Source organism: Ochotona curzoniae, unplaced genomic scaffold (assembly GCF_017591425.1).
Source record: "Ochotona curzoniae isolate NIBS_2020 unplaced genomic scaffold, NIBS_Ocur_1.0 scaffold_2453, whole genome shotgun sequence".
Classification (NCBI taxonomy): Eukaryota; Metazoa; Chordata; class Mammalia; order Lagomorpha; family Ochotonidae; genus Ochotona; species Ochotona curzoniae.
The window spans coordinates 5,956,049-5,979,362 of record NW_024467094.1 but is presented as its reverse complement, the minus strand read 5'-3'; the positions used below and the strand labels follow the sequence as shown (position 1 = coordinate 5,979,362).

The 23,314-nt window shown below is 48.8% G+C and overlaps 1 protein-coding gene across 2 annotated transcripts in view; it reads right to left on the bottom strand.

Annotated features, from left to right (window-relative positions):
- GAS7 (growth arrest specific 7) overlaps positions 1–23,314 on the bottom strand; it is a 225,957-nt gene that overhangs the window by 36,869 nt on the left and 165,774 nt on the right. For both annotated transcript variants that reach the window (XM_041001067.1, XM_041001068.1), the window contains exon 3: positions 9,235–9,315. In XM_041001067.1, coding sequence (XP_040857001.1) covers positions 9,235–9,315 — 81 coding nt within the window. The remainder of the gene's footprint in view (positions 1–9,234; positions 9,316–23,314) is intronic.

The following is a 23,314-nucleotide window of genomic DNA, read 5'->3' as shown; positions in this document are numbered from 1 at the left end:
TGAAATGAGCAGAAAGCATCTCACTGATCCTCAGCACCCAAATCACTGAATTCCCAGGGGACTGGGCTTTTTAAGAATCCAAGAGTGTGAGGCATGCACTCAGCGGTAGGTATGGTCATGGGAGTCCCACCATGATAGCCGCATTTTATCAGCTGTAGTCAGGGACAGCCTATTCTCTGTGGCGTCCACTGACCCTCCTGCCATCTGCCACTCTTAGGCAAAATGCTTGGGACCAGAAGTGTTTCAGAGATTTTACTTTATTTTGAGGAAGGGATGGATTTTGGAAGATTTGTACAGAGCTTAGGTTAGGTGAGCATCTCGAATCCAAAAGGCTCTAGAATCCGAACCTTTCTGAGATCTGATAGGAGATGGAAGCAAAGAAAGAAACTCCACAGGATGAATCCTCATTGTGAACACAAAGTTGCTAAAAAAATATTTCTGAAAGTTCCTGGCAGGCTCTCTGAGGCATAAATAAAAGATGTTCTACCTATAATTTGGCTGGAAGCAAGCAACAAGTCTAGGGATGCTAGGACCACTTTGTGAAAAACCTTTCTCATGCGGGGGTGGGGGGGGGTTACAATGCACCTGCCACTGCTTGCAGAGGAAAGTCCAGGGTCATTGCCAGCACAGACACACTCCCCAGAGGGCCTACGTACAGTGAGCCTTCTCCCTGGCCATAGGTCTGCCCCAGGCCCGGAAGAAGGGTAAGAACACACATCCCTGGGCACACTGCAACCTCACCTGCCATGGCTCAGGGGAACAAGACACAAGAACACAAGGAGAGCTGTAGGCCTGGTCCATGCCCAGGGCCCAAAGCAGCTGGCCACAACCTGATAACATCCACTCTGAAAGAAAGGCCAAACGAGAGGGAGGGTTGGAATTCCAAGACAACAGGGGACAGGCAGAGGGGATAGAGGAGGAATCTACTCAGACAGGTGCAAGGCTATGCCGGGAAGATGTTGGACTATGTCGACCAAATAGCCCTGAAATTGATCAAGCTTGAATGAGGGAAAATGTTAACAGTAGAAAACCTCAGGCCCCTGATTTCAGTGTAGGATTGGGGAACAGACCAGAGGCCAGAACACTTTAAAAAGATATTGAACGACAGATTCCAACATTGGAGTCTACAAAGATGGCATCCCTTGCCAAGGCATCATGTGAGGCTTAAAAAAAAAAAGCTGGCCACAAACAAACTGAGCCATCATTGAACAACAACACACATTAAAACCCCAGGCCAGGCTCTTTGATTGGAAAGCAATCCAAGCAGATATTGCTAATGAAAGAATAAATACGCAGGATTCTCATTCTCCCAACCCTTCCAAGCACTTGGAAACATAAGAAAATGCCCTCTTACATAATCTCAGGTCAAAAGGGAATTTAAGACTGTAATTACATGATACTTAGACAATAACAAGGAAGCGCCCATTAACATCAATGAGATACGGCCTGAACGATACTTACAGGAAAAGCCAGAGCCTTCATGATTTCATTACCAAACCCAAAAGAACAACAACAAATGGAGCACGTGTGCAACTGAAGATTTTAGCAAAAGAAGTAAGAGGAAAGTAAACCAAAGGTGAACGGGGGAGGAACTTAACGGGGGGGGGGAGGGGGAGGCAGGAACAGGGCAACAGAAATTAAGGAGCTAAGAAAGATGATGACACAGCAATACCAGACGTGTGAGTGTGTGTGTGTGTGTGTGTGTGTGTGTGTGTGTGTGTGTTTTGAGCGGGTAGGAATCACAGTGATCAAGCCTATGACACAGCCGGATTCGAGAGTGTGAAACCCTCAACATTTGGAAATACACGAAAGCACAGCCACTACAGTGGGGGGACTTTGGAAAACCACGAGAATATATGATTGCGAATTCTCTGCTAATAATTAAAACCAAACCTTCCATACGACTCAAACAAGCAACATGGTTTCCAAAGACACCACGTACGCATGCCAAAGAGAGCAAAACCTTTGGGGGCAAAAAAAAAAAAAAAAAAAAAATTCCCTCTCCCATCAAAAACACTGGACCCAGATAGATGGTTTTACGGATAAATTCAACCAAACTCTTTTAGGGAAGCAATGGCCAGGCACAAGCCATACTGTAGAGCAAGAAAACTTGTGGCAAGTTTCCTGGTCTATTTTACAATGCCAGCATTTTCCTGACCCTAACAATGAGCAAGGAATACACAAAACCTTAACCACCGTTACACTGGGAGGATGAACATGAGACACATCAACTCTTTACCTGGGAGGGTGGATTGTAAGCCGCTGCATCTGATGAGGCTGGGTCCCTGCACACTTTGTAGGGGACCTCGGTGCCTCTCCCTTCCTCCGTACGCACCAAAGGGCAGTCACTGTGCCATTCACTCTCTGCTTTCTGCCCCGATGCCCTCAGGGCTCTGGGCTTACAGTGGCCAGAACTACATGGTGCACAGGCATTCTGCCCCTAATCCAGCCTCTTGTTCCCACTCCAATTCTGAACTGTCAGCTGTTGGCTAATTACCGCTCATGTCAAAACAATTACTGGGAAAGAAAAGCTAATTACCCATTCAGCCGATTCTCCCCACACAGCAGCTCTTCTCTGATGCCCCGTCTTGCTGCCTTTCACTCTAATATTCCCAGGCTCACTCAGAACAGGGATTGGCGAAAAGGTTAAGACCTAGGTGAACCCTGGCTCACACAATCCTTGCAGCCCTCAGCCATGAGCGCTCCAAGGTGGACAGTGTCTGGCCTCTGAGCTCCCTAGTTGCCCAGGGTCACCATGACGGGACACACAAAGGCATGAGTGGGTACTTTGGAAGCTTCTGGTCTCCAGAGGAAATAACACTGGTTCAAGGCCACTCATCTTCTTATAGGAACAGGGTCAATTTGGGAATGAAAGTGAGAAAAACATGAGATGCTTTAGCAACTCAGCTGGTTTTCAAAGCAGGAACAGAAAGTTCCAGCTCGTTACTTCAGTAACTTCCATCATAAATACAAACACAGACATTGCCATTTCCATCATCTGGTTAGCTGAGCAGGACATCAGTCAGTTCCAGCTGTGTACAAGGGAAAGATGAGACAGTGCAGGAAGGAGGAAAAAGAAGCTGCGCTTGGGAGAAGTGGATACAAAGTGGAAAAAGAAGTTGCCTAGGGGAAGTTATGAAGACTGTGGCACAGAGAAGAGCCAGTAACTTCCCCATTTTTTCAGATTATTTCATTTATTTGAAAGGCAGGCTGAAACGGGGGGGGGGGGAGGGGGAAGGAGAGAGAGAGAAAGATTGAAATTTAGAAAATCTTCCATCTCTGTTCACTTCCTAAATGGTTGAAACAGCCAGGGCTGAGCTGCGCACAAGCCATGAACTTCATCCGGGGCTGCCACATGGATGCAGGAGCCCAAGCACCTGGGCTGTCCTCTGCTGCCTTCTCGGGCGCATTAGCAGGGAGCCGGATGGGAAGTGGAGCAGCCGGGAATTCGAACCTGTGCTCCAACATGGGATATTGTGAGTGGCTAGCCCTCCTCTTCAATATATCCTTTAGCTTGGGCCCACTCCTCCCCACTTTTTTTTGGAAAATAAATCCAGCAACTTCTTTCCCGGGGGTGGGGTGGGAACTTAAGTCCCTACTTGGGACACCCCTCTCTGTACTGGGGTTCAAGTCTTGGTTCCTTTGCTTCTGACTCAGCTTCCTGCCGACGTATACTCTGGGAAGGAAGAGATAAATGACTCTAGGACCTGGATCTCTCCTGGGAGACCTGACTTGGTCCAAGGCTCGTGGCTTTGGCCTGGCCCAGTCCTGGCATCTGGGGAGTAAACCAGAGGATGAGCCATCTTTCTCCATCTGTCTGTCCCTCTTACTTTCTCTAGGTTGACACAAACAGTGGTTTTGAGGGTACAGGAAAGTGCCCACTGGGGGCAGTGCTGCTGTCTGCTTGCACATCCCAAGCTGGTGCAAGAGGCTCAGGAGCAGTTTGCCCCTCTGTGATAGCCTTGGTCCTTTACACTTTTAATTCAGTTTCCCTAGGCTCTCCGGGGGGAATGCTGCTGGAAGCCCTAGGAGGATCCCTCTGGGCATGCCACTGCCAAAGCTGGACAAAGCCATATCCTAAATCCAGCTGTTCTGAAGCCCACTCCCACAAGCCCCCTCTGCCCCCTCAACAACTTCAATTAAAATTAAAAGTCAGTTTCCGGGGCCAGTGTGGTGGCACCTCCACTCAGTGATGCAGGCACCCACTATGGATGTTGGTTGTTGTACAGCCACTCCACTTCCAATCCAGCTCTCTGCTTACGGCCTGGGAAAGCAGCAGAGGATGGCCCTAGTTCTTGGGCCCTGCACCCACATGGAGACCCTGATGAAGTTTCTGGCTCCTGCCTTCACATTGAGCTTAGCTCTGACCATTGTAGCCAGTTAGGAAGTGAATTGGCAAACAGAAGCTCTTCCCTCTCCACTTCTTCTCTCTGTATAAACTGCCTTCAAGGTAAAGAGAAAAAAGAAACTAACAAACATCAGTTTTCCCTAGCTTCAAGAAAAATGCAGGGAATGGATACTTGTTCAGGGGGTTAGCATGCGGGCTGGGACCCTTGTATCCCATCTTGGAGTGCCTTTTGGCTCTAGGTTCAATGTTGACTTCCTGCTAAAACACACCTGACTTTCATGCTTCCTTAGAACAGGCTTTGTGTTTTTGTTGTCCAATCTCCCTATGAGAAGACAGCCAGTGGTGATGGCTTCAGAGTTTGGGTTCCTGCCACCTGCCTCAGAGACCTGCTCTCAGCGCCTGGCCTTGGCCCTGATCCAGCCTTGGGCTGTTGGGAGCATCTGGGAAGTGAATCAGGGAATGGAAGTTTTCTCTCCCTCTCTCTCTTAAATAAATTTAAAAGCAAACAAAGCAATGACAAACGCCAACACAAGTTCATGCACCTCCCAGGCCGGAGACTAAGAAAGGAATTCGCCCTCCACACGCTGCGTAGTGTTGGAAGCAGTAGCCACAAGCCACAAGCATGCCACAGGTGGTTGTTCAAACAAATCAAATTTGAATAAAATCAAAACACAATGTGGTTTTCAGAATTGGACCTTACAACAGGAAAAAGAATCCCAGTGAAAAAGTGCCTGAAAGCCAAACAAGGTCCAATGTGTAGGAAACTGCACAAATGGACAGTGCTGATTTCCTGGGTTTTTCAAAAACAATGGATTGTGCTTATGTAAGAGGATAACAGGAGAGACTGAGTTGTGGTAGGCGGAGACTCTGTACTGACCTGACAACTTTCCTGCAAGTCTAAAATGGTCCCCAAAGTGGCAAAGCAGTATTAAGCTTTAAAAATTTCCCTAGGTTGAGTGAGGACTCTGTATAGGAGTCAAGCTTAAGCCATCACAGAACACCTGAGATACCAGCCAGTGAGTGCAGGGAGAATGACAGTTCCTCTTGGGGCTGGTTTTGCGTATAGGGTTGAAATATTGCTTTGTGTATGTTCATAGCTCCCATCACTGGAAATACTAATGGAGGTGACACAGGAGAAGTTCCTAGTCTGACCCAAAGTAGCATCCCACACTCAAATTGTGGAACCAGTGGCTGGTGTTGCAGTGGGACAAGCCGCCATCAGCAACATCAGCATCTCTGGTTCCAGCCCAGGCTCTTCCACTTCCGAGGCAGCTAACACTCCTGGGCAACCAACAGAAGACAGCCCAAGTCCTTGAAGCCCCGTCACCCACCCATGTGGGGCACCTAGATGCCAGTTCCTGGCTCCAGTCTACAGCCCAGAACAGTACCAGCCATTATAGCCACGTGGAGAATGGACCAGTGAATGTAAGATCTCTCTCTGTCTGTCTCTTTCTCTCCCTTCTTTTTCTGTCACTTTGCCTTTCAAATACATAAAATAAATCTCAAACAAAAGAGTGCAGACAATTGAGGGAGGGACTGGGTGTTTCCAGATCCCTGTGCATCCAATAACTGCAGTGGGAAGCACGAGGCAGTGGCAGCGCTGCCCTGGGTGGCCCTTCAAGCTCTCCATCTCTTTCCCCCCCAAACCCACGGGACTAGAATACAGGAGCAAGGCGGGGCCCTGCGGTTGCTCCACCATGGACCTCCACAAAGGGCTGGCTTGGCTGGGTTTGTCTGCGGTTCTCCCTGGCTGATGCTTCCTGATCCAGTTTTCCATGTCCTTCCTCAGCAGTGACCAGAGAGGATGCCTGTGGCCAACTTCTGCGGCAGACTTTTCCTCACTGCCCCTGGGTCCCGGGCACTCTGCCTGCCTCCTCCCCATTCCTTGCAGGCAACTTTGATCCCTGCCAAGGGCAGACAGCCTGAGAGCCAAGCATAGCCTGGAGGCTTCAATAAGGAGACCCTCAGGTTCAGAGGGAAATGGTAGCCCCCTTTGTCCTGGCTGGCTGACCAAGCATTGTGGACACAGCACCCCATTAACTTTTCCTGCACACTACTGGTCTGCTTTCCACCCTCCAGACACACTGGCCTGTTTTCTGCTCTCAGGTGTGCCAAGCTTGCTTCTAGGTCTCTGGCCTAGAAGTCCCTGGAATCCCACACACCCGTCTCCTTGTTGGCATTCAACCTTGGCTTAAATGTCACTTTCTTGGGACTCCATCACTCAGGCTGCTACAGAGGCAGGAAGAGGAACAAAAGGATAGAACCACTAGGCTCTAGGGCAGACAGGCGATTCTGTCTCTTTCCTTTGCCCCATCGTTGGACCCAAACTCCTGCAAGATGCTTGAGAAGTGGTAAAAGACACTAGAAAAGCCTACTGCCAGGCCTTCAGGTGTGAATGGAGAAAGGGAGGTCTGGGAGAGAGAAGCGAAGCCAAGGCCCCTGTTTTGCCTGTTGTCTACATTCCGCTTTCAAATCAATGAGGGCATGCTATTGGCTACAGGACCAATCTGATTTTTGGCATATTAAAATGTAGTAACACCAAAAGGTGGTGGGGGTTAGAATCAGTGCTAGGGTTCTACAAGCTGAGACTGCACAGAAAGCAACACGTGGCCAGGATCCAGAATAAAAGGGGAGGGTTCTGAACTGAGTAGCCAGGGAAGGCTTCTTGAAGGAGGTAACATTTTAAAAAATGGAGTCCTGGTGTGTCCCTGAGGCAAGACAGAGAGCAGAGTCTCCGAGTCCTGGCACCATGGACACCCAGCGCTGGACGACTGTTGTGGGGGCCCGCCTGTGCATTGTGAGTCAGTCAGCAGCCTTCCTGGTATCTACCCATTAGATACCTACTGCGCCTGCACTCGACCAGCAATGCCAATCAGGAAGATTTGAGCAGGGTAGACAGGATCTGACCACAAGGCCCTTCTTCAAGGACTTCACCTTGGGCCCTCCCAGCCCTGGGGGTGGGGAGAGGAATTATCACTGTCCACACACATGCTTAATCCCACCTAAGCCATCTTAGTAGTGCCCAACCCTCCTTACCCTGCTCCCTTCACCGGCCTGACACCCAGCCCAGCACCGAGGGAAGGAGGGAGCTGGCCACATCCAGAGGCCAGCTTTCCTTTGGGGGCTGACCCCCACCAGCAGACGGCCAGGGGAGAGGGAACAGGGCGGAGGGACAGAAGAAGAGATAACCTCAGGATTCAGAGGGGGCAAGACCCGACCAGCTGCACTGACATGCAGGTGTGGCAGACACACCCGTTGCATGCATATATCCCAGCCTACTTCTGCCCATGAAGCCATCCCATCCTAACCCAGGGACCACATGGGCCTGAAGACACCGTGGGGTCTTCCTTGCATGTTATTCACATTATTTATGCTAGCATTTTCATTGTTTAAAAAAATACACGGGAGCAACCAGGGACAGCAGGCCAGCATGCTGGCATCTGCCTGTTGTCACTGGCACCCGGGAAGACTGTGTGGACCATGTCTAGGGACTGACCCAACCAGTCTCTAAGAACAGTTGAGGCTCCCTGCTGAGGGAGTGAAAGAATGTCTCTACCATCCCAGAGGGCCTAAACCACGCACGTGTGTTGGTCTTGGACTTTGGGCAGCTAGCCTGGCAGCAGAGGGAACTTCTACATAGGTAGCCTGAGGACACAGCAGGTGCAGTCCCAGCCCTCTCCTTCTCCCCAGTTCCTTTTTAAAGCAAATTATTGTTTAAGTGTGTATGTGTGCAGCAGAAATTATACATTTTCAGAAATGTAGATTTTCAAAAGGAAACCCCGTCCCCTCCCATCGCTTGTCCCGTCTTCCACTGGTAACTTTCCTATCCCTACATAATGCACGTGGATGCTTTTATTTATTTAATGTAGCAGTGGTGAGCCTGTTCTGGAAGGGCAGTGAGTGCCCTGCTGTCCCCATGCTGGATTTATGAGTCTTCTCCTGATCTCCCTTTTGCTGCCTCTGCTGCTGTAAGAAACCTTTTAGACTTCTGCTTTTTATTCTAAGAACATTACAGAGGTTATGCCTCCCCTGGCACAGATGCCAGGGTGGTCACCCCGTCTTCTGTCCCTTCTCCTCCTGCCCGCCTCCCCACTTCCGCACAGTTGCACCTGCCACATTCTCAAGCTGTTTATACTGCGGCTGCCAGCCAATCTCTGCTACCGAGTTAACTGCTCGGGTTCAAAACGCTGTGGACACCCAGGTAGCGGGGGAGGCATGAGTGACTTCACTGGACAAGGAAGTCAGGATGTGGCTAAGGACTGGGGATTTCATAATAGGACGTAAGAAACGAGGTCCTCCTCCCCCTCAGGTAACTGCAACAATGCATAGGGAGAAGAAACCCTGAGGACCAACAAACAGCAAGTGGCTGAGATCCAAAGCGCAGTGTGAGCAACCAGGGAAGGCTTCTGGGAAGAGGCAACATTTAACCATCCTGTAACAGAGAGTCAGAAGGCATTCTCCCCACTGCTGTGTCTTGTAAGCTGTGTGCTGGAATCTCACTCTCTCAATAGCCCCCTGGGATAAGAACTCCCACCTCCCCAAAGGAACATACAACTTCCACCACCTGCTCTTGATTTCCTCAGCAGATGGAGAACTCACATGCACACAGACATTCTGCCCCATCGCACCTGTCTCCCTTCAGCACTGCCCCCTCTTTCAGACAAGAGCTCCGATGATCACTACACCCACCCACCACTTTCCCTTCCCCCAACACATGAGATGGTAAGCACATGAGGCTGCTTCTGGCAGTGCCATCCGGGAACTCCCAGGCCTGATCCCCCCCCTCAGTTTGGTTTGGTGTGTAAGACCCCAAGGCCCAGAGTTCCAGCCTTTCCCAGGGGGTGGATATATGGTCCCTCCCAGCCACCTGTACGAGTGGATGGTACCTGTCGGAGGCAGAGAGCTCCTGTGCGGGCCAGGGCTGGCTGGAATCCCAGGAGTGCTGCTTGGCCGTTCCCAGGTGGTCTCTGGTCAAAGGAAAAAGAAACAAAAATCACCTTGAGAATTTCAGAGGTGAAATCTAGGCTTGAGGCAGAGTAGAAGGAGATGGACAGAGCTGAAAAAAATCCAAACAAAAAAATCAGAGTTGGGCGAGTTACCTTATGCCCAGAGGACCCTACCTTCTACTGTCTGCCCCCTCCTCAACATGAGAACAAAGGAACTCCTCTTTGCTGGTGCCAGAAGCAGGTGCATGTCCAGCTGGAACCTCCCTGGAATGGCCTCCGGTGCCCCTTCTCCTGCCCACCCTGTACCCAGGGCTGCCCGTTCATTCACCCCCACTTCTGTCCTCAGACCTCATCCAGGCTTCAGCCATGGGGCTCCAGGTGACCAATGGACATTGATCCACACACACCATCACCCTTGGAAGCCCTAAAGCACAGAGGCCAGAGCCCTGGCTCTGGGTTTGTGAGAGACAGGGACATCTCGCACTGACTGAGCTTGATGGCCACAGTTCTTTTCCAGTCTGCTCTTGTAAGTCCCACTTGAACTTCAACATTCACATCTGCCTGGCCTTCTCTCTCTTTTCTGATACCCAGCGATGCGGCCCAATTAGAACCAACGTAAATATCCTCCCCAACACTGCTTCACCCATTTCACTGCTTGGAATATACACTTCCCATAAAATTATTTAGTGATGAAAATGGGATTTTCTGGGACAGGTGTCAGGCCTAGCAGACAGGACACTGCTTGGGATGGCCATGTAAAGTATCTTGGTGCCTACGTTCAGATCCTGGTCCCAGCTCCTGATTCCAGCTTCCTGCCGATGAGAGGTGGTAGTGATGGCTTGGGTCCCTGCCACCTACATGGAAGACTGGGTGGAGTTCCTGGCTCCTATCTTGGGCCTGGTGCCAGGCCCTTTTCTCATCAACCTCTCTTCTCTGTCTGAAAGATCAGCCTCCACTGGAGCTGCATCCTCATCCTTCTCCCTTCTCCTCATCATCTCCCCATCCATGAGGTTAGCCCAGCCCTCTCCTCCTGGTTCTGTGGTTCCTGGAAACCCAGAGTCTTCACCAGTTCTTCCTCAGGTCCCTCCACCCACATCTCATAAGTCCCCTCCTCCTCTTCTCCATCTCACTCAGTTCTTGTCCACCTGAGCGGTCGCTCTACATCTCCCATGTGGAATCCGCTAAGCCAGCTGCTGCGGCAAGCTCCCCAGGGCTGCCCAGGGAAAGCCCCTTGCAGCCTAACCCACAGCTCTCAGCGCTCTAGACATTCTCCAGGGCCAGGCCCTGCCTACCTACCTGCCTGTCAATCTGCCTTCCCAGTGACTTTGCTCCTCCAGACCCAGTGACCTGGGTCTGGCTGCAACCCTTGGACCCTGCACCAGTGGCCTGCTTCCCCTTAAGCTGGACTCGGCTGGTTTTCAGCTGTGCACTGACAGGCTCTAAGCTGCCCCCAATGGTCATCAGGTGAAATAACCATAGGGAAGGTACCAACTTTGAAGTCTTGATCTCTGCCTCCTTGAAGGTCCTCTGGAAGCTGGTTTACTTGCAGACTACCCTGTTCTCCTGGGCCAAGCTGATAAGTACCCTCGCCATGGAGGTGAATCTCAAGGGGTTTTCAGGTGCCGCTGCTTAGCCCAGGCACCCAGCTGTCAGCAAATACAGAAACTGCAGTTGGGCGAGCATCCTCTGAACACGACTGGAACAAGCAAGTGTGGAGGCCAAGTCAGGCCTAAGTCTTCCTTTCCTCCTGGGACTCAGCCTGAAGCCGGGCTCAGGGACTCTGTCCTATTCCATACGCCAGTGTTTGCCTGGTGCCTTCTGGTAACTAGGGGTATCTGGCTATGGGGCATTTCCAATCCCTTCTTAGAATTCAGCAAAAATTTTACAGTTGCTACGTGTCAGCTAGGAAATGTGTGGTATTTCCCCCCTCACTTTGCAGGCTGTTGTGGATTGCCCCTTTCCAAGTTATTGTATATTGCCCTTATAAAAACTCTGTGAATTGTGCGGAGTAGGCTGCACTCCGGTAAGGGGTGTTGGTCCGGGCTGGCTGGTTGGCTGGCTGGTTGGTCAGTCAGCTGCCTGCTCTCAACCAAGAACCCAAGCTATGACATGCTGAGCTTGAATAAACCATTGTTGTGCGTTTGCATCGGAAAAAAATTTCAATATTTTAAAGAAATTAAATATGAGGGGGCTGCGGCACACAGAGTTAAACCACCGTCTCTGACTACAGCATCCCATAAGGGCGTTGGTTCCAGTTCCAGCTGCTCCCTTTCCGATCCAGCTCCTTGCTACTGTGCTGCAAGAGCAGTAAAAATGGCCCAAGTGCTGGGCCTGGCGCGGTGGCACAGTGGTTAAGGTCCTCGCCTTGCACGCCCAGGATCCCATATGGGCGCCGGTTCTATCCCAGCAGCCCTGCTTCCCTTCCAGCTCCCTGCCTGTGGCCTGGGAAAGCAGTTGAGGACGGCCCAAAGCTTTGGGACCCTGCACCCGCGTGGGAGACCCGGAAGAGGCTCCTGGCTTCGGACCGACACAGCATCGGCCGTTGCGCTCACTTGGGGAGTAAATCATCGGACGGAAGATCTTCCTCTCTGTCTCTCCTCTCTGTATATCCGCCTTTCCAATAAAAAAAAAAAATAATAAAATGGCCCAAGTGCTGGGTCCCCTGCCAACCACATGGAAGACCTAAAGGGAGTTGTAGGCTCCTGGCTTTAGCTTGGCACAGCCCTGGCCCCTGCAGGTTTTTGGGGAACGAACAGGTGGATGGAAGTGCTCTCTATCCACAACATTGCATCTTAAATAAATTTTTAAAAGGAAACTAGACACAATTTAAATTCTAACCACATGGGAAAGTAACTATTACCTGAGGGTGAATAGTCGGCATTGTGGCTAAGTCACCATTGGTGACGCTTGTACCACATAACAGTGTTTGGTCATGCCTTAAGTCCCAGCTAGTTCACTTGATGGACCAAGTATTTGAGTCCTTGCCAGCCACATGGGAGATCTGAACTGAGTTCCTGGCTCCTGGATTGAGCCTCAACAGCTGCTCCTGGGAGGGCTTCTAGAGGGAGGGATGTGAATCAGCAGATGGGAGTCTTATCTGTGTCTTGCTTTAGTTCTGCCTTTCAAATAAATTTTTAAAAATTACGTTAGTAGGAAAACACATTAATTTTATAACATTGCTTGGTTTTCTCTCAACGCCCCTTTTCAATGTTCTGAAGAATCTTGGTAGACTGCCTAGCACTGAGAAGGAGATTGTATAGACCTGGATGTGGATGGAGGGGTAATAAGAACGGACTACAATATAAGAAGAAAATGTGTCTGATCCGTGAGCTAAGAGGTGTGGGCAACTGACAGCTAGCTTACAGACACTATGACTCCCCCAACTGATGGCTGAATAAACCACAGGAAGGTGCCAGGAAGGCAACCTCTGTCACCCCCTGGCCAGGATGCTCGGGATCCGGAGCCTAAGTACAGGCCCCTGGCAGCACTCTGCTCTCACCTCCCAAACTTAACACTCAGCAGAAACTCAGGCAGACCCTCTGCCCTGGGGGTGTTGGCTGGGTCCCAGAAATCATCATTTTTCAAGACTCACACATTTATTTATTTGCAATGGTAGAGTTACAGAGACAGAGGAATCATCCACCTGTTGGTTCATTTTCCAAATGGCCACAATGGATGGCTAGGGACGGACCCAGTAGAAACTAGGAGCCTGGAACTCCATCCAGGTCTCCCTTGTGGGTGTCAGGGGGCCCGAGTACTTGGGCCATCTTTCGCTGCTTTCCCAGGTTGGATTGGAAGTGGAGTATCTTGGACTCAAACTAATGCCAGTATATGGATGACAGCTTTACCTGCCAGGTCACAATCAAGATATTCTTCCCCAGGGACCTCACAGTCCAGTTTGTATCTTTGTCATTGACCTTCAAACCTTCTGTGTCCTGGGGTAGAACTGCTCTGGGGGAGCTAACATGCCCAGCAGACATACGATGTCTTCCCCCCTCCGCAGCCTGCCTTCCTGCCCATCACTCCCAGCAGATGTTTCTTGAGATGCCAGCTCCTAGTGTCCCTGGGTACTGACTACAGCAGGCACTCATTAAGTGTAGGTTTTTAAAAATATATGCATTTATTTATTTGAAAGGTAGAGTGAGGGCCCAGCATGGTAGCCTAGTGGCTAAACTCCTTGCCTTATATGTGTCAGGATCCCATACTGTCGCTGGTTCTAATCCCTGCAGCGCAGTTTCCTATCCAGCTCCCTGCTTGTGGCCTGGGAAAGCAGTTGAGGACACCCCAAAGCTTTGGAACCCTACACACCTATGTGGGAGACCCGAAAGAGGTTCTGGGATCCTGGCTTTGGATTGGTGCAGTTCCAGCCATTGCGGTCACTTGGGGAGTGAATCAATGGACAGAAGATCTTCCTCTCTGTCTCTCCTCTTCTCTGTATATCTGAGTTTCTAATAAAAATAAGGTAAATCTTAAAAAAAAAAAAAAGAAAGAAAGGTAGAGTGATGGAGAGACAGAGCGCTCTTCCATTGCTGATTACTTCCGTCTGACTGTAATGGCCAAGGCAGGGCCAACCTGAAGCCAGGATCCCTCCGGGTCTCCCATGTGAGTGGTGGGGGAGCTGGACCATCATCTGTCAATTTTCCCGGCACATGAGCAGGGAACTGGATGGCGAACGGAGCAGCTAGGGCTTGAACTGGTGCTCTAATAGGGGACACTAGTGTTGTGTGTGGTTGCTTCACCTGCACAGGCTCAGCTCAGTAAAGAAAGCTTTTCATGGATGAATGAAGCAGCTATGAGAAGTAAGTTCAGTTAACATCACTACTGGCTGATTGCTAACTGCACTTGCTCCCCCTGCACCACACCTGTGTATGATGGCAATCAAAGGAAAACTTGAGAGACAGCAAGACTAAGACGGGGGCCGGGAAAACAGAGTCTCAATTCTCTTGACACCCTGCGAATTACAAAGCAGCCTGCAGCACAATTTTAGAAAGGCAAAGAACCTACTCAGTTGGTTTATCAGAAAACAATTACAACCGATCGATCAACATGTTCCCACTCAAATCCACCAACATGTTCCCACTCAAGGCTGAAGAAACATGAGCTAAGGCTACAAGACACTAATTCTTCACTCACCAGATGAATGAGATCTTTGAAGATCCGACAGGCCCTAGTGAGGGGAGGGGCTGGGAAAACGTGCAGGAAGGCTGCTCTTAGTAAAGCAATGTGGAGATGGCTATCAAGCAGCCCTGGCAGTGCAGTGATGTCAACAGAAGGGAATCTGGGGGGAACCTGTTAGGGAAGGCAGAAACCTCCTGGGGAGCAAACTAAATCTCCCCCAACCCTCCTGCTCCCCCAATAGGAGACTGATCCTGCTTCAAGGCATTCAAGACAACTCTAAAGCAAAGCATGCAGAGGTCCTCACTATCATAAAAGGGAGTGATTCAAATGCATTTGCTTATGTAGGCTTAAAGAATATTCCAGAGACATTTGCTGGAGTTTCATTCCTAAAAACGAAAGCCAAACAAGAAGCTGATATTGACAATATGCATCCCTCTCGGAGCTTGTACCCAGTATGACACTCTCTCTCCAATCCCAATTCTGCTATCTGTGGGTTTGGTCACCTGTGGCCAGCTGCAGTCTGGAAATATTACACCGAGCAGTCTAGAAATGAGAGAATGCATAAGTCTTACATTGTGCACTCTTGTGACTAGTAGCATGATAACATCTCACCCATCCTGCTCCATCCCACTTACTTCATCTCACACAAGCTTGGCCTGGAGTATCAGTCTATATACACTCTCTCCCATTAGTGAACTCTTGCTATCTTGGCTGTGGGTCCAACCATCTCGTTCTCAGTGCTTGGGTTCAACCTACACTTATTTTACATGACGATGATCTCAAAGTGTCAGAGGAGTTGATGCTGGCAAGTCAGAAATGCCATAGAGGAGCTGCAAAGTACTTCTGTTAGGTAAGAAAGTCAAAGTAAGCTATTTTGAGTAAGAGAGACCACATTCACAAATCCTTAATTGCAGCAAATTATTATTGCTGTTAATCCCTTACAGAGCCCAATTAAGAACTCAAACTTCATCGTGGATAGGTGTTATGGGGGATGGGGGAAGTCCTGATAGTATATATAGAGTTCAGGAATATCTGTAGCTTCAGGCATCCACTTTGGACATCTGCGGATGGGGAAAACCATTGTACCTGATAGGTTTCCATGATGGAAAGATGGAGCGAAGCAATGGATGGTGTAGCACAGCAGTGGGTTAGCTCACTACTTGGGACACCTGCATCCCCTATCAGAATGCCTGGCTTGACTCCTGGCTATTCCAAGCTTCTGATCCAGCTTCTTACTATGACATCTGTGAGACAACCAGTGATGACCCAAGTTCGTGGGTTCCTGCCACTCATGGAAGACTGGAATGAGTTCCAGGCTCCCAGCTTTGACCTTTCCTAGGCCTAGCTGCTGCAGGCATTTGAGGAGTGAACCAGTAGATCTCGCTCTCTCATTCAGATAAATAAATGGATACCTAAAAAGAGAGAGAATTGTGCAGCGTTGATAAAGGAATAAAGAGAAGAATTAACAAATAGACAAGAAACAGACTGAAGCAGACTAGCATCCATTACTCAGCTTTTCAAAAACCATAACAGAATCCCCGAGGTAGCAAATTTCTTAAGGGAAAGGGATTTTTTCCTATATTGTTTTGGAAGTTCAAAGTCCAAACAGCATGAAGTAGACTTAAGCAATGGCCGCTGGTGAGCAGAAAACAGGAAAAGTGAGTGAGTGATTGAGAGAGAGAGAGAGAGAGAGAGAGAGAGAGAGAGAGAGAGAGAGAGAGGCTGGGACATCTCAGGCTTATCCAACAGCCCTCCTTGAAAGAATCACCTTCTGGTGCCAACCTCCCACATGCTAAGTACCACCCCCACTAGGTCACGTTTTAGTTCCACCCTCTTAGTACCATTAACATAAGACGCTGAAGTTTCAACATGGGCTCCAGTTCAGAGACCAAAATCATAGCAAAGCAGAGCAATACGGTGCAAGGGCAGAAGGCTAAATCAGTCAATGAATGCTGTTAGAATGGCAGGCAGCCTATTTGAAAACTATTAAAGTAGGTCCACTTTTAACATCTTTTCTGAAATTAAACTCCATCTGGGTTAAACCTTGCGAGAAAGAAAAAACAGCCTGTAAGAGCAATCCAGAAAAACACGATCTTGTGTGAAGACCGTTTGAAGTGTGATCTCCAAAAGGTAGAAATGGCAAAACCCAGAGATCAAGTAATTTTCCTGTAAAAGTAACAACCAAGCTTATAAAATAGCATCTGAAAAAAAAAACCCAAATGCCTCGATATGTGATCAAGAGTCTTCTTTAAGAATAGTCCAAGCTATAGAGTTCCTGTCATGTAAACTGGAGACCTGGCTACTGTGATGTGGGCCAGCTGAGAGCTTTATGGAGCAGGACCGGGCGGGATGGGGGGGGGGGCGAGATCCCACCCTGGCCGCAGAAGAACAAAAGGCAAGTCCACAGAGAGAAGCCAACCTAGAGAAACAAGTGGGCATGGCACATCACAGGTGCCAGAAAGGATGAGAACTCCGCAACTGTATGCCTGGGCTTCCATCACATGTCTTCATAGCCTTCTAATAAATGCCCTTATGCAGAGCTAGTGTGAGTGGTGTTCTATTCCTGAAAAAAGATGGTCCCTGCCCAAGGTCATCCAGCAAACTCCTTGCTCTGTAGATGGCCAACCTTCTCCTTAGAAGCATCCAAAACGTTCCCTGGTGCTGCCTTGTGGCTTTTTTTTTTTTTAAGATCTATTTATTTTTATTGGAGAGGCAGATTTTACAAGGAGAAGGAGAGACAGAGAGAAAAATCTTCCATATCTTGGTTTATTCCCCAACTGGCTGCAACGGCTGGAGCTGAGCTGATTTGAAGCCAGGAAGTAGGAACTTCTGTGTCTCCCAGGTGGGGGCAGAGACCCAAGGCTTTGGGCCGTCCTCGACTGTTTTCCCAGGCAACAAGCAGGGAGCTGGATGGGAAATGGAGTATCCAGGACATGAATCAATGTCCATATAGGATGCTGCACTTGAAGGTGGAAGATTAGCCAGTTGAGTCTTTTTCACAAGCCCCAAGCAGCGCTTCCCAGGAGAATGCTCTACTGTTTCAGACACTGGTATTTTCCACTCATGCATCACCACTTTTTCTTGGTTTTCGGAGAAACTTGGCATTTATTAACTTTAGTTGCTCTGCATTGCTAATCCATATATAGAAGACTTTCCAGTAAAAGGTGTGACTTTACGTTTTATAAATAAGGCTCAAAAAAATCACTGAGTGTTGCTTTTCACAGGACTGGGGAAATTGTCAGAAAGAGCTAAAATTATTTTTGGGGGGGAAAAAGAAATAAGCAATCATTTCTTTGAGGCAGCAGCCATAGGTCCTTCTGCATCTGCTAGAGTCCCCGGGAAGGCCATGCAGCCTTCAGAACACAAACGTGCCCCTGGCTCTTTGGGATACAGAGGAGAAGCCCTTGTCTCAGACCAAGGCTATAAAGACCCGCATAGAAACTCTGGGGTCAAAAATAGCTATTCTCAAACATCAAGAAGGGGCATTTAGCATAGAGAAGGCCATTTGGAAAGGGTAAGAAAGAGACAGCGCTTTAGAATGGAATGAAATAAGATTCCCAGGGAAAGTGTTTGAACAGATTGAAAAAAAAATCTCTGCAAAAAGACTGAAAGTAAGGAACAGGAGAAACCTGCCAGGTGGGCTTAACTTGGCATGTCTCAAGCTTCAGAGCAGCTGGTTACAACACAGGCCCCATGGCCAGGCTCACAGCCCAGTTCAGCAGGCCTGGGGCAGGTTTCAGGAAGTGGATCTTGTAGGCTGAGAATCTGCATGTTCACCAAGTCCCCAGATAATGCCTAGATCTGAGAACCACACGCTAGGAACAGACAGCCCACAATAAGCCCAGGAACTAGACAGAGATCTCTTTGCATCCAAATGTTAGATACAGGGCAGAGTCCTGCACCGTGGGGTAGCCTTTAAAGCTGCCATCTGCAGTGCCAGCATTCCTTATAGAGACTGGTTTGAGCCTGGAGCTACTCCACTTCTGATCCAGCTTCCTGCTAATGAGCCTGAGAAAGCAGCAGAGGATGGCCCGAATCCTGGGGCTTAGGGGCTCACGTGGGAGATCCAGAAAAAGTTCCTGGTTTCCAACTGGCCCAGTATAAGCCAATGCGGCCATCTGGGAAGTGAATGACTGGATGGAAGATCTCCCTGACATGGTTTAAAAGAGACTAAACACAGGCCTGGCGCCAAAGCCTAGCAGCTAAAGCCCTTGCTTTGCACACACAGGAATCCCATATGTGTACTGGTTCCAATCCTGGCGGCTACACTTCCCATCCAGCTCCCTGTTTGTGGCCTGGGAAAGCAGTCGAGGACAGCCCAAAGCCTTGGGACCATGTACCTGCGTGGGAGACCCAGAAGAAGCTCCTGGCTTTGGATCAGCTCAGCTCAGGCTGTTGCAGCCGCTTGGGGAGTGAATCAGCGGACAGAAGATCTTCTCTGTCTCTCCTTCTCTTTGTGTATCTGACTTTCCAATTAAAGTAAACAAATTAAAAAAAAAAAAAGGAGGTCAAGCACAAAGACAAGTACAGCCTGATGCCACTCACACATGAAATCTGCAAACGGCAACCTCCCAGAAGGACAGAGAATGGTGGTTATCAGAGGCTGGGGAGAGTAAGAGGGAGAGGAGTGATGGGAAGAGGGTGGTTAACACGTGCTATGTTACGTTTACATAGCAGAAACAAGTTCTTCTGTACAGGAAGGGAACTGGAGATAGCGACAGTGTATTATATACTGTTCCTTAAAACAAAGCAAAAACTAGAAGACTGAATACTACTTCCATAAAGGAATGATAAATGTTTGACTACATAGGTAGGTATGACATGACATACTGTAAATAGGTGTCAAAACACTGTGTGTGATAGATTTCTACCATCAGTGGCATCTGTTAAAAATGAGCTGGGGAAAAAGGCACAACAATCAAGCCAACATAGGAAGTGCTGAGAAAGACCAGAGACCCCTTTGCTTCTTCTGGAAATGAGGTCTGTAGACACTCAGCATGGTGCAGTGTGGGACATGCCACAGTCGACTTTCCCACGATATAGTCTAACAGAACCAGGTTCCCCGAGGGCTGTTGCAGTGGTATAGCAAGCTAATCCTCCCCATGTGGTGCCAGCATCCCATATTAATTCAAGTCCTGATTGCTCCACTTCCCATTCATTTCTCTGTGGTATGGGAAAGCAGAGGAGGAGGGCCCAAAGCCTTGGGCCTTTACACCCATGTGGGAGATCCGGAAGAAGCTCTTTGCTCAGAGCTGTTGCAGCCATCTGGGGAGTGAACAAGTGGATGGGAGATCTCACACTTTCTCTCCATAACTCTTTCAAATTTTTAAAGAATCAAGCTATCCTAAACCATGGTTACAGAGTTTTCCACCTTTTTATCCAAAAAGTGCAAGGAAAGCATCAAAACGTGCCTGTGGCCATGTGTGCGGGGTTTGAATTGTGAACCCTAAAGGTCTTAGGAAGCTTCAAGGAAAATAGTCTTAGAGGACACATGATTGTTCCAAGTGTGCCACATGCATCAGCGACAGGCTCAGGCATGCCTGCCTTATAGAAAGCCGAGAATCTCTGTGAAAGGGTTGAAGGCACAAGATGCAGAGCCAGAAAGCCAAAAAAAGGAAAAAAAAAAGCCTGAGTAATTCTGTTTTGAATCAAAAGGCTTAAAATAAGCGATTTCAGAAACACCTGAAGAAAACGTGTTAAGCTGATCCAAGAGATGAAGCGAAAGGGTGACCCCCTGCAGGGCTGGTTCTCTGATAGCAAAGGGATCGGCTGGTTCCACAAATGTTGAGGTCATCATGTTTGAGGAAAGCTGTCTGAGGCTTTCATCTCTGAATTCTGCTAGTGAAGAATGCTCTGCATTTGTACACCTGCTACTTAGAATTCACTCTATGGATGAAAGAACTGACAGTGGGCAGGGATGTGGCACCTAAAATCTGTATGTACTCCTGCCCTTTCTGTTGGTTTCTAAGACCCTGCCTTGTTCTCTGTATGCTTGGCTATATCTCATCTTTATATACCAGGAACAGAAAGCAAGGATACCGTCCAACTGGATCCACCTTTCTCCTACATCTTCAGATCTTACCCTGAAAAGATGCTATTTGCAAGTAAGATCACATTCACAGGCACTGAGGATTAAGAGGCCAGGGTAGGGAACCTTTTTCGTCCAAGAGCAACTTGGATGTGTAATATCCTTTGTAGGTCATACGAAATTATCAACTTGGAATCAGTGTTGTGATGGATTAACCACCGCCTACACTGATGCTGACATCCCAAATGGATGCAGTTGGTGTCCCCACTGCTCCACTTTTGGTCCAGTTAACTGTTACTGGCCTGGGAAAAAATAACAGAGATAGTCCAAATGTTTGGGTCCCCATCACCAACTTCGGAGACCTGTGAAACTCCTGACTTTGGCTTGGCCTGTCATTTGCCACTGCAGCCATTTGAGGAGTGTACCAGTGGATGAAATCTCTCTGTCTCTCTCTTCCATGTATGTGTGTGTGTGTGTTTCTTGCTCTACAACTCTAACTTTCAAAATAAATGCATAAAAATGTTAAAAGTTACCAAGTTAAAAATCAGCCTGCCACAGATGTATTGAATTTCAAGTTCCACTTGTGGCTGCCTTCACAAGACCAGATCAAATGATTTTGTGGCCCTTACACAGTTCACAGGCTTGATGTTCCCCAGCCCTGGGTGCAGGGCATGACTTGAACTGTACCGGTAAGCCAACTGCTGCAGCTGCCTGGGGGACACTAGGAGGCTGGATTATAGATCTATCTAAAAAGTGGTAGTTGATCCAAGCAACAAAGTATACCTCTACAAGAAGCGGAGGAGGTTGGGGGCTCAGCAGCTGAGGAGCCACAGGGAAACTACCATGGAATAAGAGACAGGCAAGTCTGAAAAACAGTGCAAGTCCACACAAGTGTTCATGCAGAGCACACAACTCCAGCCCCACATACTTCTCTTTCGGGGCAGAGAGTAAGCAAGTGTTGTCTGCCATTGCGGAATGCTGCCCACACCGTCTAACAAAACACCCAGGTGTTTCAGACTCAGATCTGTGCAGCATAGCTCAAAGGTCCACCTGCAGGACGCCAGCATCTGACAACAGAAATGGAAGCTTTGAGTCGTACACAGAGTGCAGGTGGGATGTTGTGCTGGGGAATGGGAGCAAAGGGAAGCATCTGAACCAAGCACAAGTCTTCTCCTTTATGTCAGGAAAATGTATCCTACTTATACAAGGAATAGATCCAGAGAAGAAGCAACGGAAAACAAAGGAAAAGCGCAAAGAGGAAATGACAATTCCTCTCAGAAACAGCAGCGAAGATGTCTCTGGGATGCTTGCATGCCACCCACATCAGAGCCCCTGGCTGGAGACCTGGATCCTCTGAGTCTGATCCAGCCTCCTGCTAATACATACCGTGGGAGGCAGCAGGTAATGATGGGTCAAGTACTTGGGAGACCTGGAGTAGTCCCTGGCTCCCGGTTTCGGCTGGGTCTAAGTCCTGGTTGTTGTGGGCACTTGAGGAATGAACCGGCAGATCTCTCTGCCTTTCAAAATAATAATAAAAGCAAGAAGGAAGAAAGAAAAGGATTGTCTAGCAATGTTCCCTAATCCCATACTGAGGCCCGGTAACCTGAGGTCCTGTTGCACTTGCTGGGACGGTGCTCAAGGGGGCTGAGTAGCCCCAGTCACTGGGATGAGGGAGGGATGCCTTTGTCTGCAGTAGCCTTCAGGCCCCATACTTGCCAGAAACACACACAGAGTCTGAGCCTGAAGGGTTTGCACAAGCAGCACCCACCTATTTTTTGAGCACACTGGGGCGAGGAGGGAATGGCTTTCAGCACTTCAGAGCCAGCAGACCCTCAGCCACATCCTCTTCCCTGATAGTTGAGAGAAGCCATTAAGAGCAGAAATCAAAAGCATTTGGAAATCAATTGTTCTCGGAGCATCTCTGGCCTGCAGCTTGTACCCAAAATCAAAAAGACAAACCCTCTTCTCTTGGAATTACCATCACTCTGGCATCCAGTCAGCTATTTTAAGTGCAAGCGCACGAGCACTGGTAGCCTGGGACAGCAGGCCATCATTCCTGCTGCAGTGGACACTCCCTGAGCCTCAAGCCAGGTATGGGGCTGGAGGGAACTGGCTGCAGTATGGGCAACACATTTCCCCTGCTTGCAGGCTGGCAGTGCCCGAGGATGCCACAAGTGGCTTGTTATACTGAGGTGTGGGCAGTAGATTCATTTCCTGGGACAGTCATGATCAAATTTCACCAGCAGGGTGGTTTAAACAATAGGGTGTTATTGCACTATATGTCTGGAAATCTCTCCTAGCTTGCAGCGGTCTCTGGTATTCCTTGGTTTGCGATAGGTTTTTCTTTGTGTCTTCACATATCTTCCCTCTAATGCATACCTGTTTATGTCCAAACTGCCCCTTCATAGAATAATTCCAACACATACCAACCGTATGGCGTCATCTTAACCTAACCATTGATGAAGATCTATTTTCAAATAAAGGCACATTCACACAACCAGGGCATTGAGGACTTCAACATCTACTCCACATATAGCAAGAAACAGAAGGTGAGGGCTGGCTGGGAAGCAGACTTGGAGGTCACACAGGAAAAGCTGCTCTGTGGACAACAGGCTTGCATAAAAGGGAGCATTGTTTGGGGGTCAAAAGAGCAATTGTTTGTCAAAGCCCAAAGCAAGATGAGCACAAGGGAGCAGGGGGTAGGTGAGCTCCAATGACACTACAGGTGCATGTGTGTGTGTTCATATAAAGCACATGAGCACATGTGTCACCCTGTATGTTAACGGAAGGAAGGCTTTTGTAGCTGTGACAAAACTGTTTTGTTGCTCTGACTGCCACCACCAGAATCTTGCCTCCTTCCCCCAGCAGGTTCTC